The 17,456-nt window shown below is 44.6% G+C and overlaps 2 protein-coding genes across 2 annotated transcripts in view; both read right to left on the bottom strand.

The window, feature by feature from the left end:
• Positions 1-50: 50 nt before the first annotated feature.
• LOC307234716 (transmembrane protease serine 2-like) lies at positions 51-7,730 on the bottom strand (the record flags this gene model as incomplete). The annotated part of the gene is made up of 12 exons (XM_080006577.1): positions 51-166; positions 694-846; positions 3,253-3,395; positions 4,325-4,497; positions 5,195-5,360; positions 5,600-5,643; positions 5,760-5,870; positions 6,206-6,335; positions 6,442-6,555; positions 7,107-7,199; positions 7,333-7,483; positions 7,716-7,730. 12 exons carry the CDS (start codon positions 7,728-7,730, stop codon positions 152-154), a joined length of 1,308 nt encoding a protein of 435 aa, XP_079862703.1. The 3' UTR covers positions 51-151.
• A 640-nt stretch (positions 7,731-8,370) lies between these two features.
• The window catches only part of atm (ATM serine/threonine kinase), a gene marked incomplete at its 5' end in the record, with an annotated part of 32,298 nt that continues 23,212 nt past the window's right edge, over positions 8,371-17,456 (bottom strand). The window contains 20 exons of the mRNA XM_080006576.1: positions 8,371-9,369; positions 9,486-9,631; positions 9,745-9,808; positions 9,936-10,050; positions 10,248-10,334; positions 10,641-10,806; positions 11,384-11,533; positions 11,864-11,980; positions 12,793-12,933; positions 13,227-13,309; positions 13,626-13,764; positions 13,892-14,032; positions 14,197-14,322; positions 14,445-14,652; positions 15,230-15,447; positions 15,894-16,013; positions 16,307-16,477; positions 16,701-16,935; positions 17,045-17,164; positions 17,301-17,405. Of these exons, the coding sequence (XP_079862702.1) occupies positions 9,189-9,369; positions 9,486-9,631; positions 9,745-9,808; positions 9,936-10,050; positions 10,248-10,334; positions 10,641-10,806; positions 11,384-11,533; positions 11,864-11,980; positions 12,793-12,933; positions 13,227-13,309; positions 13,626-13,764; positions 13,892-14,032; positions 14,197-14,322; positions 14,445-14,652; positions 15,230-15,447; positions 15,894-16,013; positions 16,307-16,477; positions 16,701-16,935; positions 17,045-17,164; positions 17,301-17,405 (2,833 nt within the window). The 3' untranslated portion in view covers positions 8,371-9,188. The remainder of the gene's footprint in view (positions 9,370-9,485; positions 9,632-9,744; positions 9,809-9,935; positions 10,051-10,247; positions 10,335-10,640; positions 10,807-11,383; positions 11,534-11,863; positions 11,981-12,792; positions 12,934-13,226; positions 13,310-13,625; positions 13,765-13,891; positions 14,033-14,196; positions 14,323-14,444; positions 14,653-15,229; positions 15,448-15,893; positions 16,014-16,306; positions 16,478-16,700; positions 16,936-17,044; positions 17,165-17,300; positions 17,406-17,456) is intronic.

Below are 17,456 nucleotides of genomic sequence, written 5' to 3'. Positions count from 1 at the left end.
CAGAGAGAGAGAGTTCGGTGAAACTGGAGGACAACACCAAAAATGTGAACCATAAACATAGTAAATAAATTAAGATGGTGACAGAATCAAAACAAAGAAATCCACCGACATCGCTGAGGCCTCACTGTTGGTTCTTCTCTTTAGGAACCCGTTAGTCTTGGTACTTCTAGAAACAATCAGACAAAACGACTGACATTCAAATGACCATTTTAGTGTATGTGATAAAATATAAATAAATAAACAAACTTGACTAATCATTAGGTAGCCCCATTTAATCTTAAATCAGTGACTGCGCTGAAGGCATCCATATTTACTTTTTATGCCGTTAGACATTCTGACCATTGCTTGGACTTTTCATGGGTGACAAAACGAGGAGTTTCAAATGAATCATTAAAGGAGCTGTACTTTCTGAATCTGCATTACGGATAACTGTCTGGAACGAATATGACATTTCACCCAGATCTTATCACACATACAGACTAGGTGATCAAGACTAGGCAAACACTGATAAGACGAAACCAAAAATATGACATCACCGTTAACCTCGCCCATCTGATCATCGAAGGAATTGTTCCAGTGAAGGATATATTTTTAGAATTTTTAAAGAGGCCTTGATAACACTACCAAAACTACACAAATACTACTCGTTTTTTTTTTTTACATTCTTTTTTTTAACTACCAAAACCCTCTCACCTGCATCTGGTGGTAGATCCAGCTCAGGAAGTAGCTGACGTTGCCATAGACGCAGGGTCTGTTCCTCCCGGCGCCGCGGTCGCCCCAGCTGGCGTCACCGATCAGCCACCACACACCGTCCTGCTGCGAAACCAGGGGACTGCCACCGTCTCCCTGGAAGTAAATCCCAAGAAAACAACATGATACACACAAATATAGGTGTTTTATGGGGTCACCTAGAGAAACCTTTAAAGACTGCATACACTGGGATTATGTAGACTTAAAACAGCACTATCAAATGTTTGAATCATGAGGGTGAATCAGGAGACGCATATCAAATATTTGAGAATTTTAAAACGGCATTAAAGCCTTCCCGGCGTATGAGGGCATTAATGCAAATGTCCTCTAAACGGTGGTGGGTATTCGGACACACCGGATCAATGTGTGCGAGTCAGCTGCTCCTCAGCCAGAATAATTACCGACTTTGCCGGCGTACACGTCCTGATCTATTCTCGCTATGGAATTTTTTGCCGGAAGTCATGAAATTAAACGTTAAAACTCTGTATTCTGCACCGTGGCCAGAGGTCACAGGACAGGACATAGTGTGGCTTTTGTTTAAATATGTAAATGACCATGATGACCCCCACAAATGGCTCAATTGTGAAGAAAAAGTTGAGTTTGTGTAATAAAAAAAACAATATAGCACTTAAGTGTCATTGTAGAGGACTTCTTCAGTGGAGTGTATAGTTATAGAGTTATGTTCATTGAAGGCTAAAAACATCATGTAGTAGTCTCTGTGTGTTGCTGAAACACAACGGTCCGATATAATTTACTCTAGGACAGTGGTGTCAAACACAAGGCTCTTACAAAGTAAAATAAAATATATATGACAAAAATATATAAAAATGATGATACATTATTACATTTTGAAAACCCCGCTGTGCTTTATGAATAGAAATTTTGGGATACATAAACATATACACTGATCAGCCACAACATTAAAACCACCACTAATAACCACTAATATAGTGTAGCTCCCCTCGTGCCGCCAAAACAGCTCTGACCCGTGGAGGCATGGACTCCACAAGACCTCTGAAGGTGTCCTGCGGTGTCTGGCACCAAGACGTTAGCAGCAGATCCTTTAAGTCCTGGAAGTTGTGAGGTGGATCGAGTTTGTTGTTCCAGCACATCCCACAGATGCTCGATCGGATCGGACCCTAACCCCGACCATCCACATGATGTAGAAAAAAAATGGGATTCATCAGACCAGGCCACCTTCTTCCATTTTCTCCATGGTCCAGTTCTGACACTCACGGGCCTATTGCTGGCACCTTTCTATCATAGCAGCGCCAACTTTTTCAGCAATTTGTGCTACAGTAGCTCTTCTGTGGGATCGGACCAGACGGGCCAGACTTCACTCGCCACGTGCATCGATGAGCCTTGGACGCCCATGACCCTGTTGCCGGTTCACCGGTTGTCCTTCTTTGGACCACTTTTGGTAGGTACTAACCACTGCATACCGGGAACACCTACAAGAGCTGTTGTTTTGCAGATGCTCTGACCCAGTCGTTTAGCCACCACAATTTGGCCCTTGTCAAAGTCACTCAGATCCTTACGCTTGCCCATTTTTCCTGCTTCCAACACATCAACTTCTAGAACTGACTGTTCACTTGCTGCCTGATATACAACACCCCTTGACAGGTGGCATTGGAATGAAATGAGCAATGTTATTAACTTCACCTGTCTTGGTTTTAATGTTGTGGCTGATCAGTGTACACACAATGTGTGCATATACAGTATATACAATGCGTGCATGTACAGTATATACAGTATCCACAATTAATATTATATGATGAAGGGTGTAAAGCAGTGGTATCAAACATAAGGCCCCGAGGCCAGATTTGGGCCAGCCGAGTAGTGTAATCCGTGGGAAAATACGTCAATTTTTTAGATAAATAAAAACATATAATAGCAGGGTGCATTCTGGCATTACAAAATTTAATTCAAGTACTTTTTTAAGCTCCATTCTTTCATTTTCAAGAAAAACAAATATAATACATTTTCAATGCAATCTTTATTAATTAAAATATCATATAGCCTTAGTCTATTATTTATATTACTATATCTATTATTAATCTGATTGTCATCTACTAATATAAGTTGTCTATTTCAACCGTGCTGGATTAAATTTACCCTTCCTTGGCATCATCTATTAAGTAAAAAAAAAAAGAAAAGCCATTCTTGAAAAATGTCATTACGTTACGAGTTGAATAACAAAACCAGGGGAAACATCGCAGGCTTTTCAATGATTTGCATTTTTCAAGGAATTCTTAAGCACAAAGGGGGCTATTCTCAAGGTATTCCAGGCCTTAAATTTCTAAAGGATGAAATTCAAGCACTTCAAGCACATCAAGGACGTGGTGAGAACCCTGTAATAAGTATGTGAATAAAATGAATAAAATGTGCGCGTGTGTGGTTGCTGACATTTTGGACGGAGGGATGGATGGTTACAAGGGACGGCTTAGTGACTTTAATGGGTTTTCTACCCACTGGGGAAAAGCAAGCAGGTGTGTCCTCTACCTGGCAGGCGTCCGCCCCTCCCTCCATCCCTGCGGCACAGATCATGTCCGGTGTGATCCTTCCATCGTGGAGCGCTGAGCCGTTACAGATGGAGCTGTCTATCAGGGAAACCTCGGCCTCCATCAGGTGTAGAGAGCCGGAGCCTGGAAAAAAAGTGTGGAAAATATATATCGTTACTGTCAAAATCACCCACCAACACACACACACACACACACACACACTGCAGCCTGTGTGTGCATGACAGTGAGTATAAGATACGGCTGAAACTCCTAAATGCCATTTGTGCATTCCGTTCCTAATCTCTGTCAGAGACTGTGAGTCTAGACACGAAGAAAAGAAGGTTATTTAAAGGGATTTTTTTTGTTTTTGTTTGTTTTGTTTTTTTAAACAATTTTCACTTTTACATTGGGTCACTCAATAAAAAAATGTGCAGATACAAAACAATTATTACTTATTTAAAATAATAACATGTGAGTGTGTGTCTTTGTATGGGGCTGGGGACTTCCAGTGACATGGAGCTTTGTCATGGAGGTCTTGTCTACGGGGACAAAAACACAGTTTAATAGCAGGAAGTGTGAGTAATCAAGTTTGGAAACCGCATATAAACGTATAGTTAATTCAATTCACCTTCGTACACTGTGCTCCCAAATCCTGAAATCCAACACTTCTGATCCGCAGAGACGTTCAGTCCGACATTTGGGAGACACACGGGTCTCACGTCACTCGCGGCTTGAAAAAAAAAATAATAATAAAAAATAAATAAATAATAAAGGAGCTTGATGTGATCATCGGAAAAGCTTCTCCATTACATCCATGAAATTGTTGCATGCTTTTTTTTTGGTTGGGTTGTCAAGGAAACAAAGTGGCCTGAACAAAAACAAATATTATACAATCATAATAATAATAATTATAGACTTTTTAGCATGAGAAAAGGAATGGAGCAATTCAAATGCTTCCGATTGACTTATTTATAAAATCCATCAACGGAAAAAAACCTTGTCGTATAATGATATATAATTAATGAAATAATAATATATCGGGGAAAAAAAGAAAAAGGTTAAATAACACCCACCCGTCAGGTCCAGGGGCTTGGAGAGCTTCATCAGGGCGATGTCATTGCTCAGGCTCCGGCTGCTGTACGCCTGGTGCTCCACGATGCGGCTCACAGGGAGCACGGGGCTGAACAGGGTGCCCGTGGGACCCAGGATCCCAGCATACACCGCCCAGTCCCCAGGGTCGGAGTTACTGGTGGGAAAATGGAGATCGGTGGAAGGTAGAAAATGACATGAACCGAAGCTGCCTGGATGTTAGGATCTAAAACTCTGATCAACTGTAAGACCAGAGGTATTTAACCCCAGAGGCCAGGAGGGCCACGTTGTGCTTTACGGACTGTATTTACTGTTGTTGTTTAATTTTCTACACAGGACCGCATGTAATTTCTAATGCATCCCAATGCATCGTGGGATATGAAAAATAAATATTCACAATTATTGTAAAAAAAATAAAATAAAGTCTGCTATTGTTTTTAATGCATTGCATTAAGTAAATCATTTTCATCATCATCATCATCATTTTATTTGGGTAAATAAACTTCACAATTAATGGCAAAAAGGAAGTAACTTATTCGCAGTTATATACTTATCCCTACAATCTGGAATCTATAGATTGTAAGAAGGGAACTCTTACAAAAACTCCAGGTTCAGAAAGTTAAAAAAAAATAAATAAAAATAAAAAGAAAAACACCCAGCCGTGCACTGGTACAGCTGATTTGACTCATTACTTGGCCCTTTGGGGTTGACGCTGAATCCCGGCGCGGAGTTTTTACTTAATGAGCCTGAGGATTTCCCGCCTCCGAGAAGAGGAATGAAGAACGACGGAATGATGATGAAAAAATGGTGAGGAATGGAAAACAATAAGCCCACCCCCCCCCCCAAAGCCTCACCCAGCCACACAGTGCGCTGCAGTGACGATCCAGTAGGGGGCGATGATGGAGCCTCCACAGCGGTGGGCCCCCTCCACCCGGAGGCTGACCTGCCAGGGCCAGGAGCCTCCTGCCGCCGGTCGGCCCCCGGCGATCCTGCTGCTGGAGCGCCCGTTCCTCCCACAGTCTGAGGAAGGATTAGGTGGAGGTTTAGATGCAGCCCCCTGACTTTGAATGGTGGTTGAACATTGGTCTTGCTGTATGTTCAAGGTCAAAATGTGAAAAATAAATAAATAATAATTAAAAAAAAAAAATCAGTTTTTTTCCCCACTTTGCAAAAATATATTTACAAAATATATGAGATTTAATTCCAGAGGAGCACGCACGCACACACGCACGCGGTTGGGGAAGTGGTGAATTCCATACCGATGCAACGCAAGGTCACCACACTTTTGTTTGGGCAGGCGTCTCTGCAGAGGGGGAGAAATAGAATAAATAAAAGGAATTGTTAAAAAAAATACGATTTGCTTTCAAAAGCACGTTTTTATTTCAACAACGTTGATGCAGGTCAGTGTGCTTCACTGACCTGTGAACCAGCTGTGTGAGCACCGGGGCCTCGGGGTTCCATCCACGTTTCACCATAAAGAACCCGGAATCAGCATCACTCTTCTGATGGGCTGACTTAAAGTACGTGCTCCTGTGACACACAATTAGAATTAAATATAAACATTGGCTCATTTACACTTCATACAGTATCTGCTTTGTTGTGTGAACAATATACATATAAAGTTTGACAAGGTATGATTAACTTTAGCTGTTAATGGGGGAAATGACTTTGTTGTGTCTGCCTGTATGGAGCACAAAGTGGAAGGAAAAAATAATTCAGATATTATTCAACCAATTAAATAAAATATCAAAATTAAGATGTCGTCGTGCCGTTGGGCTCAGTTTGGTTGCCGCTAAAAATGCACCACAGGATGCTAGTGTAACTGTACAGTACACAGCATACGGCATGCTGTGGGGACATCCCACCTGCTGTATCCCATGAGCTGGCAGCTGGCTCGTCCTTGTTGCTCCGTCCAGCCGTGGGAGCAAACGCTCCTCCAGGATTTACTCTGCGGGGAATACAACTGGAGGAGGAAGCTGGAGCCATGCAGCCTCACTGAAAACGGAGAGCCAGTGTTTTTTATATATACAGTATATATATATATCAATTGTTTACGTTGGTTTACTGTTTCCTACATCCTCAGATGAAGGGATTTTCTTACAGCAGGAAGACTCGTCCTGGCCTCGGGGACAGTCTTTGACTCCGTCACACCACTGGGACTCCCACACGCAGCTACCGTCGCCGCACCCCACACCGTGGATACAGGGAGAAGACACTGGTGGGAAAATGAACAGGGGGTCGTGTGTGAAATCAGTGCGTATGTTTGTGTGTGTGTGTGTGTGTGTGTGTGTGTGTGTGTGTGTGTGTGTGTGTGTAGAGTTGTGAGTAGCTGTCATGGTACAGGTAATGAGGGATAATCCATAAGATGTTTGTCGTCAACTCCATATGAATTATATTTGTTGTAATAAGACGATACTATTACACGGGGTTTCAAATTTGATAGTGGTAATCCATAAGATTATTTTGTTTAAATAAAACATCTCAGATTTGATACTTTATGAATTGATGCTTTATACTGTAAGAAACAGCTATACAATATATTTGCGTTGCACCATTTCCATTGTTGGTGGCAGGGTCCGCCGCCTTTCCCGGTAAGAATGCAAATATCGGGCACATGCAAGAAGTGAATGACAGCCGTGGCTTCATTTTTTGGTGTTTTGTTCTTATGGATTTACACTTTGAGAAGCTCAGTTTACTTCCGCTTATGGTTGCTAGTATTTCAACACCACCGCTGTATTTGCAAGTAGATAAATGAACTGTGCTCACAGTAATAACCCAGGAGGACTCCGGCCACCAGCAGCAGGAAAAGCAGACAGACAACAGTGACCACAGAGCGTTTCACACACCTCTGTCTCACGCCTGGTAGGATGGACAGTTAAAAAAAAACATAGTTAAGAACAGAATGGAACAAAACTCTTCAGGCTTTGGAGAACTTGGGAAGACAATGTCACCAGTGATGGGTAGCTGTGTAGCAAAAGTGTAGCTGGAGTACCTTTGCGGTCAGGGATGGAGTCAGTCATCTCAGGGGGAGGCGGAGGAGCAGGACTGGGGGCAACACAGTGAACGTACTGGGGCTCCGGCTCGGAGGGGTTGCTGCTGTCCTGGAATCCACCGGCAATGAAGCAAGGACCCGAGTCCAGATACTGTGGCAAACCACAGCAACTTGAATATAAATACAACTTTTAAAGGTAAACACATGAATCGAATTGGGTCGGGATCCTTCATTTGCACTCTTAATATATAAAGCATTCATCTCAACACACACCGAGACTAACTTATGTTTGCATTATTTTAATGAATTGCGTATTCCTTCTGACGCATGCTTTTAGGATAGAAAATTATATTAACAGAACAGAAAATCAAGAATACACTTACTGGATTAGTGGCCATCTTCTGTTGATGTCACTTTTGGAAAAGAAATGGGTGCATAAAGCAGAAAAAAACAAATTCATCCGAGGTGTGGTCCAACTCCTAATTAATGACCAAACATTTATCATAAAAAGCCTTGCTTGCCAAGCATGCACTCACAATAAAATGAAAAAAAATTATTCACTCGCAGTATTTCCGTTTTTGAACCAGATGAATGACCCAGAGTGAGCGTGTCAGGCCGGGTCTTCGTGCCGCTCCCAACACTCAGCATCAGTTTGAAGATTAACACCCCGCGTGATGACGTGAGGCGGGGCTGGTGGAGAGCACACACCACGGACAAAAGGGTGAGATGTGAGCCCAAACGTCCCCAAGAGATGTGGCTTCTCTGAAAAGAGTTCCCCTTGCTGTTGGCTTGAACACACAGTGGAAACGTACTGTATGCTGGGCCCGCACAATCCTGAGCCGTGGACGGACCCCACGAAAAAGTCAAGATAATGGGGGAAACAAAGCTAGTAAAACGGTTAAAATAGAAAAATCCCTTCATTATTTTGCACATCCTTTCCTTGCTTTAATGATATCATTGGCACGTATGTACAACAGCACTTTTCAAAGACATGGAAATGAAGGACACACGCAAAGAAATGACAAATACACATCCGTACGAATTTACTGTGAATTTACACATTTACAGAATGACGTCAAACTCAAAGTACAGGAAGGGGAGTGCTACAGAGAAGTCAGATTAAAAGCAAAACTTTGTTGCTTGGGCATTCAGGCAGATTTCTTTTTTTTTTTTTTAATCCAACAACAGGAACTCAACAAGTGGAAACTATCAAAAATATACAACAGATCACAGCTCTGGCATCACAGCAGGGGGGGAAAAAAAAGCAGCATTTATAGAAGAGTTCAATAAAAACGTAGAGTGCAGTCTGTTGTTGTGGTGGGTTTTTCGACGCAGATGAGACTCGACCGGATCACATCTATGTGGCTCAGAACAGTATTATTATCCCGGATATCTTTGCGGTTTTGCTCCATTTAAAGCGAAACAAAGCTTGATCCGCCGAGATTTTCTGTTCTTTATGACGAGGCAATTCAATGTGTGTACCTTCGTTTTTTTACATTTAAATGCGAGAAAATCTTGGCTTCGACCGTGTGTAGATGTAACCGTAACGTAGATGTAACGACTGAAACCCAAAGTAAATCAGATGAGATGGAGGCAAGGCGTGACAACCTGAAACCAGCCACTTCAGTCAGATCCAACAACCCATTAGGACGCACATGTGTGACCACGTTCCTGTTTGACCGCATATCAGCATGTAAAGGTTGTTCTGAGGGGGGAGGAAGATGGAATTCAAGAAAAGCAGCGTCGCTTTAGCCTGGAATGAACCTGAACCAGTGTCGCAACACAGGTCGTGTTTCATTAGGACTAGGAGGAAAACAAAAAAAAACAAACAAAAAAAAAATAAGGTGGAGTTGGCTCTAGACCCAGGCCTGCCACCCGTGGAACAGCCTGCTGAGGTTGTTGGGGTCCATGGCCTGCTGGATGAGAAGGTTGACCTGGCCCCCTACGCTGAGCACCGTGCCCTCCTCCACGCCCTTCAGCTTCTCCTGCAGCCGCAGCAGGACGCGCTCCGCCACCTTGTTGAAGCTCTGGCTGTCGCTGACGGAGGGAGAAGAGAGGAAGGAAGAGGCAAAGAATGACGCCCATGAGTTTGGCTCGCTTGGGAGAGGCAGCGAGGAATGCAGTTGAACCCATGAAGACCTTCCTGCCTGTACCTGGCCTTGCGGGGGTTGTCCATGTCCTCCGCACCCCCCAGGGTGGAGTTGAGGGTGGCGTTCAGCTCCTGCTGCTCGTCGTGCTGCAGATAGAAGGCCTTCAGCGGGTTCATGGTCCAGTCGAACAGGGGGTCGTACAGCAGCACCTAGCGTGCAAACACATTCAATCAGCACATAGGGGTCGGAGGTAAAGCGGTACACGTCGAGGCGGAAGGGGTGATGCCGCGATGGGGATGAGAGGTGCGTGAGCGCTCCACACCTCCACTATAGTGAGCAGAGCTTCCTGGGAGCTCCTCATCACCTCCATGGTCTTTTCGCAGCATCTGGACGACAAAGAGAAACCAGATGTGGTCTCAGGTAAATAATCAAAATGAAGAGGAACACGATTTAGAAATGTCAGGTTACTCATATTTAAGATGACTTCCCGAGATAAAAGCTCCTGACCCTTACCTTCTGAAAACACCCTCCACTCCCGTGATGCCCATACCGTCCACGATGTCTCTGGACAACCGGAAGGGAACGGTCTCCGGGGTGGGGAGGATCTTCCCCTGCTCGAAGGCCACGCCTGCAGGTGGGACGGAGGAACGTGTTAAAGCTGCCGTTCAGGGAAAACGTGCTCCTGCGTCGTCCGGATTTTCGATTCGGAAAATAAGAGCTTGAGATGAAGAGAGATTGTCACATATATGCACAGAGCATTCATTCGCAGCGTTTCCAGGTTAAATTAGTTCAAAATGCACCGTTTAAACTTCTGAATGTTCTTACCCAAGTCAATGTGCACCAGCTCGGCGCTCTGTTCGTCGATCAGAATGTTCTGGATGTGCCGGTCGCCCAGGCCGACGATGTAGCCCACTGAGGACGCACAAACACCAGGGACAACGAAATTTGATTTCGATCGGAGAGAAGTCCCGACCGCCGTCTCCGAAAAAACATGTTTCCACGAGGGGTGACGTTTGTTTTCCATTGGAAAAAAACCAAGAACCGTGTCGAATCTCGGAAGTCGCTCTTTCTAACTGAGCGCTCTCCTGAAAACGGGAGTTATTGCGGATGTAGTAAGGAAATCACTGCCGCTGTTATTCAGACTTGGATAATTTGGCTTGGCTGTTAGGTTGCCTGTTACAAAGACGAGCCGTCCTCTGTGGATGTAGGGTTGGGTACCTATGGAGGAGGTGGCCACGCTGCGGGTGTAGGCCAGACGCTTCTCCATCCACACGGCAGGGTCCAGGAAGCGCTCCATGCAGAAATACCTGAAGACCGGGCGGAAGTTCCTGCAGACCTCGCTGTAGGCCTGCATCTTCCCATCGAAGCCCTGCTTCTGGTACTCCTGTGCACAGAAGACTGTTATGTTTTTAATGTTCTTAGAGAGATCTCTCTAAGACTATTTCTGTTTTGTATTTCTGGCTATTCGTATATTTGACATTCATTTAAATTTTCTATTTTTATCCTATTTTGTTGTTATATTATTATTATTTTATTTATTTTTTATTCTCCTCTTTTTTCTCCTCGTACTATAAAGCTTTTTATTTTTTGTTGCTTATGGTCTGTACTGAAGTACACCAAACCTCACCAGAAGAAATTCCGAGTATATAGAAATGTACCTGGCGAAAATAAACCGACAACAACAACAACAACAACAACAAAACAACACTAAAAAAGGGGTAAAAGCAAAGAAGAAAGCGATTATCTCCATCTCCATGCAGGAAACTCAATTTGTGAATGTACAGTGTGGCTTTTGTATTATGGGCGTTCGATCAGACAATACAAACAAGAACATGATATTGATGATGAGATTCTCCATTTTGACCAGTTACATAAGTTACATAACTGTTCTGAATAAATGTCATCCCCGTCCCCACACTGCGCGGTGCGCGGGGGGGGGGGGCTTCTGTGCTTCCACTGACCATCATCTTGCGACGGCAGAACAGGCTGGTCCAGTCCTGGGGTCGGAAGCGGCAGTGGGCTCCTTTGCTGGAGTCGATCAGGAACTCTCCGAGGGGCACGGTGCCAGAACACCACTCCAACACACCGCTGCGCTGGGAAAAAGGAACCACCTGGGAAGCGGGGACATCAGAGACACGACTAATAGCCCTTCTTATTCAAATATTCAATATTCTTCAAGTGTTTTTTTTAATACATTTCAAGAAATTATTAAGAAATAAAAATTAAAAAAATCAGTGTCTAGAAATAAACAAAAGTAACTCCTGAGGGATGTTCTCAAGGAGAGACAGCAAAACCAGTTATAGTGACCGATAATGAGAACGATAAATTGAATAATGCTAAATACACATAGAGTGCTTCCTATTGACACATAAAAAAAATAATAATAATAAATAAATAGTAATTAAAAAAAGAGTGATGAGGAACTGAGGTGAACAGAACACCTTGAATCGTCGGATGTTTAGCTTCCTCTTGCGTGTCTCCGTATTGCGCTGCAGCAGCATGGAGCACATGCTGAAAACCTGCTGCATCACAGCGTCCTGACGCAGGTCGTCCTGGCCCTGAGGACAGACAGGGGGCAAAGGTCACCGCAGCGAGACCGAGCATGCGCCCGAAATAACTACGCATTGTTTGGGTTCTCCACTTTATACATAATATTTGTGAATTACATTATTATTATATCCAGATATAAAAAGCTGTATTATAAATGTAATATATTATTATAATTAATATTAATGACCATGTCTCTCGGAAAAAGGTTGAGATGTGCAGTTCTTTTAAGTAAGGTGAAAAAATAAAATAAAGAACAATGAAAAAAAAGTATCAAGTTCCTCTTATTCCCCACATTATTAAAAGGGCCCATCTTTAAAAATCCATGAGTAAAATTGATTCAGATTGAACACTCGGAAAAATAAAATAAATAAAAAAATTAAAAATAAAAAAAAAATTTAAAAAAGCTCCCACCCAGAGTTTAAAGGTGACTGAAGCTATCAAGGCACAAGTCTCCTGAAGAATGTCCCCATTTACAAAGTGCTGAATGAATGTTTGCATTTCGACAAACAAGCCTCTTATCCGTCAGCGAGGCAACAGGATTAATCATCACCAAACCCGCGGCGAATAACAAAAGTCCAAACTGGGGCTCCATTCGGCTGCGGAACCGCTTATTTACATTTGCTTTCAAAGGAAGGCGATTTGAAAAGAGCATGACCACGCAGGGAAAGAAGGCGTGCGCCCAAACACATCAAAGCCTTCCACCATTTGATTGAAGACGTGTGCATTTACTCCCTCAAACGTCGCGCGCGCGCGCGCACACACACACACACACACGCACACACACACACTCACTCACTCACTCACTCACACACACACACACCTTGACCAGCTGCCTCCGGCTCTGGCCGTCAGAGCCCACACAGTCGATGATCTTGGGCAGGTTGACCCCTCCGACCAGGTGGTAGAGAGGCTTGAAGGACCTGATGGTCACCAGGTCATCATAGCTGCCAGAGGGATCCACCTATTGCCACAGATATATTTGTTTTCTACCTAACAACAACACAGGTTCATAGCTCAATAGCTATGATAGATTTTTGTTTTTTTTGTCTGTCTGGTAATGTTGTCTCGATCCAGCATGGACATCGATAACGACCTACTGGGTCAAAAATGCATCTACTGGGTGTTTTAAGATGGAAGGTTTCAACGTTTTATTGCAGATATTTGACCAATAAAATATTTTCTATGCTGAAATGGAATATGTAATACCGCATTGGTTGGTACCAAGGAATGCCGGAAAAACAAACAAAATAATACCTTAATCTCCATTGTGGGGATGGCGACATTATTCAGGTCTCTAATTGTCATGATGGGCTGGTCAGCAGGAATGGGAATGGCCTCTGTTACGGAAGAGAAGATGACGTGAGACACACTTTATTAATCCAGAGGGGAAATTCAGGACAAAGAATGGCAGATAACTAGGCAGATAAAGGCCCAAGGTACACTTTCAGACATTACAACCTTCCGAATAAAGAAAACACCTTTCTATCTAATAACCTGTTCAATACAACAGCACACGTATTAGGTAGATAACTAGCGAGATCAATATTTTGCTTCGCTGATGATTTTAATCATTCAGAAGGAAACTGTATAAATGAAGGTGACACCAAGCTGCCCTATTTTTGACCAGACACTCGGGTTGAAAGTACAACTTACTCTTCTCGGTCTTGTGGCGGCTGGCGTCCATGTAGGCCAGGGTGATGTAGGCATCGCACAGCTGCTCCATCCCCCGGACCATCGCGCCCCTTTTCTTCTTGATCACACTGATGATCCTTCGGGCCACCTCCGCCCGTTCCTGCACAGCACACATTGTATGGAAATAAGTCAAATAAGTACTCCAAAGGAGTACGATAACAGATAAATAATGTTTATAGACAGAAGAGGGTTTTTATTTATTTAAAAAAAAAAATATATATATATACCAAGTCCAGTGGGGAAGGCTGTTGCCGGGCGCTCTTGGACAGTCGGGACCTGGAAAAGTCCTCGTCTTTATTGGCGTTCACCAGCGCCAAGATTATGAAAAGGGTGTGGTGCGGGTGGTCCAGAGACGAGCGAAGGATCAGCTGTGGGGTTAAAAAAAATCAACAATAAAATAACCAATAATCAACAATGGAGGCCGCAGAACCAGGGAAAAGTTGTCACAGCCACTCGTTTTTGCATGTCATTTTAACACAGAATTGTGACGTGTCCATATCTAACTCTTAAGACTCGAGTCATTAGACATTACATCATTGAGGACGTCGTGGAAGCCCACATCCTCAGCCACGCCGGGAGCCATCTTGGTTCCCATACGGGCGGCCAGCTGGTACATGAGCGGCAAGAACTTGTGGGACGGAATTCGTCGAACGCCAACCTGAAACAAAAAAATGCAACCGGAAATGCCGTCTCGGACTCTTAACGCACATCGGTGGGAGGGTATGTTCCGTTTAGATATAATTACAAACGGCTTTCGCGTGCGTCTGGTCTCTGACCCACCTTCATCATGCTGTTGACGTCCTTGACGTCGGCGTTCTCGAGCCAGAGCGACGCCAGGCGGAACACCCAGGTGTCGTGCTCCTCCCCCTCCGCCAGGCAGTGGATGTAGTTGTCCACCGCCTTGCACAGGAAGCGCTGGCGGTCCGCCTGCAGGTTGGACAGAGCCTTCTCGTCCAGCTCCAGCTCCCTCTGCACCTTCATCGTGTACCTGGGAGGAGGAGGAGGAGGAGGAGGAAGAGAGAGAGAGACGATGAGAGCACAGTGAGGTCTGTGGTACATGCCAAGATGGCTACCTGCTGTTTACTTAGGGTTCTGTCGGTGGACTTGATAATGACAGGCTTCCAAACACATGGAATTTTTTAATGAAAAAAAAAACAAAAAAAAAAAAACATATCAGTATCAATATAGATATTTAAATATCAATATAGATAAAAATGGGTTCATACATTCTAGGTGGCATTCTCGGGGCACACAGTCCGGAGGCTGTTAAACTCTGTAAGAGTTCACAAATTCCCATTGGAGTCGCCAAAAAGGAGGATTTCATGAAATGACGTCCGGAAATAAAGTCACTACTGGACCCCAACTTTAGCAATAAACATTGTAGGAGCCCGGATAAACATGTCACCTTTCACATTTACAGCAGGTCCTTTAATCTTAGAACTGCACCATTTTCCCCTCTTGATCTCAAATTGCGTTTTTGGACACACAAAGTTTCCATCGGGTCGGTGGGCGAAATGCGTATGGCGACTTGAATACGTTGAAGTCCTGCTTTGCCGGACGCCCACCTGTTGGTAGAAACTTTGCGCTCCCTCATCAGGTCCACCTCGGCCTTGGCCTTCTCCAGCAGGGCCTGTTTGTTCTCAAACTCGGAGGAGCTCATGTAGTTGTCGATGCTCTGGTACTGGGCGTCGGAGAAGCGGGCCAGAGACAGGAAGGCCTGGGTCCTCTGGCTCTGCAGCCAGGGGTCCCGCCCCCCCGCCTCCACCTTGAAAACCTCCACCGCCTGAAGGGAACGTCGCGGGAGAAGTGTGATTACACAGCGAGCCGCCCACTATTTGAAACATGTAACAACCACGCTAACAAAAATGAACACTTAAAAGAAAGTTCAACTTAGAATATTACAGCATGCAAATGTAGAAACAATGAGGAAAACAATGACCATTGGTTAGTGATAAAATAAACAGGTAACTAGGTTTAAAAACGGTATTTATCACTTTAAAACCCGAAAGGCACCCACCAAAATCAGCATACAACATGACACATTTTAACAAAGACCTAACACCAGATGGCACTGCGCAGGTTAAAGGACATGAATAAATGTTTTTTGATTACATAGCTCTCATGACAAATGGTAATCTCCGTGCATGTAGAAACTTGTGTCTGTGTGTCATATCGTCCTGTAACCAGCTCTGTGATAGGTCACCAGGTTTCCAGTCCACCGCTGCCTACCCTCTCCAGGTACTTTTCCAGGATGACCCCAGGACTCTCCAGGCAGGTCTCAGCAAGCCAGTTCCCACACAGACGCAGACACTCGGAGTAGACGGGACCGACTGCAGGGTTGAAGTCCATCTGTAAGACCATCCATACCACAGATATCATTTAAAATTAAGTGCCCCAATGTTTCAAATTTTAGGTCTCTCTCTCTCTCTCTCTCTCTCTCTCTCTCTCTCTCTCTCTCTCTCTCTCTCTCTCTCTCTCTCTCTCTCTCTCTCTCTCTCTCTCTCTCTCTCTCTCTCTCTCTCTCTCTCTCTCTCTCTCTCTCTCTCTCTCTCTCTCTCTCTCTCTCTCTCTCTCTCTCTCTCTCTCTGTGTGTGTGTGTGTGTGTGTGTGTGTGTGTGTGTGTGTGTGTGTGTGTGTCTGACCTGCTCCTCTAATGTGTCTATCAGCCCTCTCAGGAGGCCCAGGGCGAGGCTCTGCTCGCCTTTGGCCCAGAACACCTGAGCTTCCTCCACGTTCCACGAGGATGCGCCTGCCGACACCGGGGACCCTCCACCGTCGAGCTGCTTCATCTGGTAGACCGCTCTCTCTGCCAGCTGGACAGATCACACAGTATCCTTCCTAGCTAGACATAGACTTATTCATACATTACTTTCTGGGGGCTGCATTGACCTCCCCGAAGTAAGGACAAATATATTTTCTTGTGTTATCCGACAGAAAGATTTGTAGTAAAAGGGTCAGTACCCCAGGGATACGTTAGAAGAATAGTTTGAGGTCCAATAGCACACAGACAGACACAGACACACAGACACACACAACCTGTGTATTCCCTGCGGTGCGTGCAAGCCGGCAGAGCTCCATCAGGTGTTCCATGAGCAAAGAGCTGAGGTATATGGCATTTTCGGGGTCTGCCACCCTGGATATCAGGGTGTGCTGGGCCACGGAGCGCAGGGTCAGAACGGGCTCCACCAGGTTGAAGTCACTGTCGGCCAGCAGCTGGGAGTGCTGCCGCCACTGTCGGCACACCTCCATCAGAGACACATCTGAGAGGGCTCTGTGAAAATCATTTAACAACTTTTTTTTCCCCCCAAAATAGCGTGAAAGAGGCATCGACCTTTTCCAAAAAAGTCTAAAGTTCTGTCGACTTTTATGGCTGTCCTCACCTGGAGAAGAGCTGCTTCACACTCTCCAGCTCACTGATGCTCTGGAGGTTCCTCAGAGCTGGATAGAGCGAGGACACAGCCTCTAGACTGCCTTTGCACAGCTCTTCCACCTCTGCACCCCTAAAGACGCACACGCACACACACACACACACACACACACACACACACACACACACACAATTACCACAAAACCCAACAGAGACACATCACCCAGTTACACACACCGTATTAAAGGCTAATAGTACATTTTCTTTACCTGGTGTATTTCAGAGTTTGGTCAAATATGGAGAAGTCTTTATCTCTCAGAGCCAGCAGGGCACTGAAGACAGACTCATTGAAGCCAGGGTTGGTCCTCTCGCCCCTGAAACACAAAAAATAAAATAAAAACCCTGAAACCAAGATGCACGCATTG

This window comes from Zeus faber, assembly GCF_960531495.2.
Source record: "Zeus faber genome assembly, chromosome: 9".
NCBI classification, from domain to species: Eukaryota; Metazoa; Chordata; class Actinopteri; order Zeiformes; family Zeidae; genus Zeus; species Zeus faber.
This window is presented reverse-complemented; position numbering and strand designations above follow the sequence as displayed.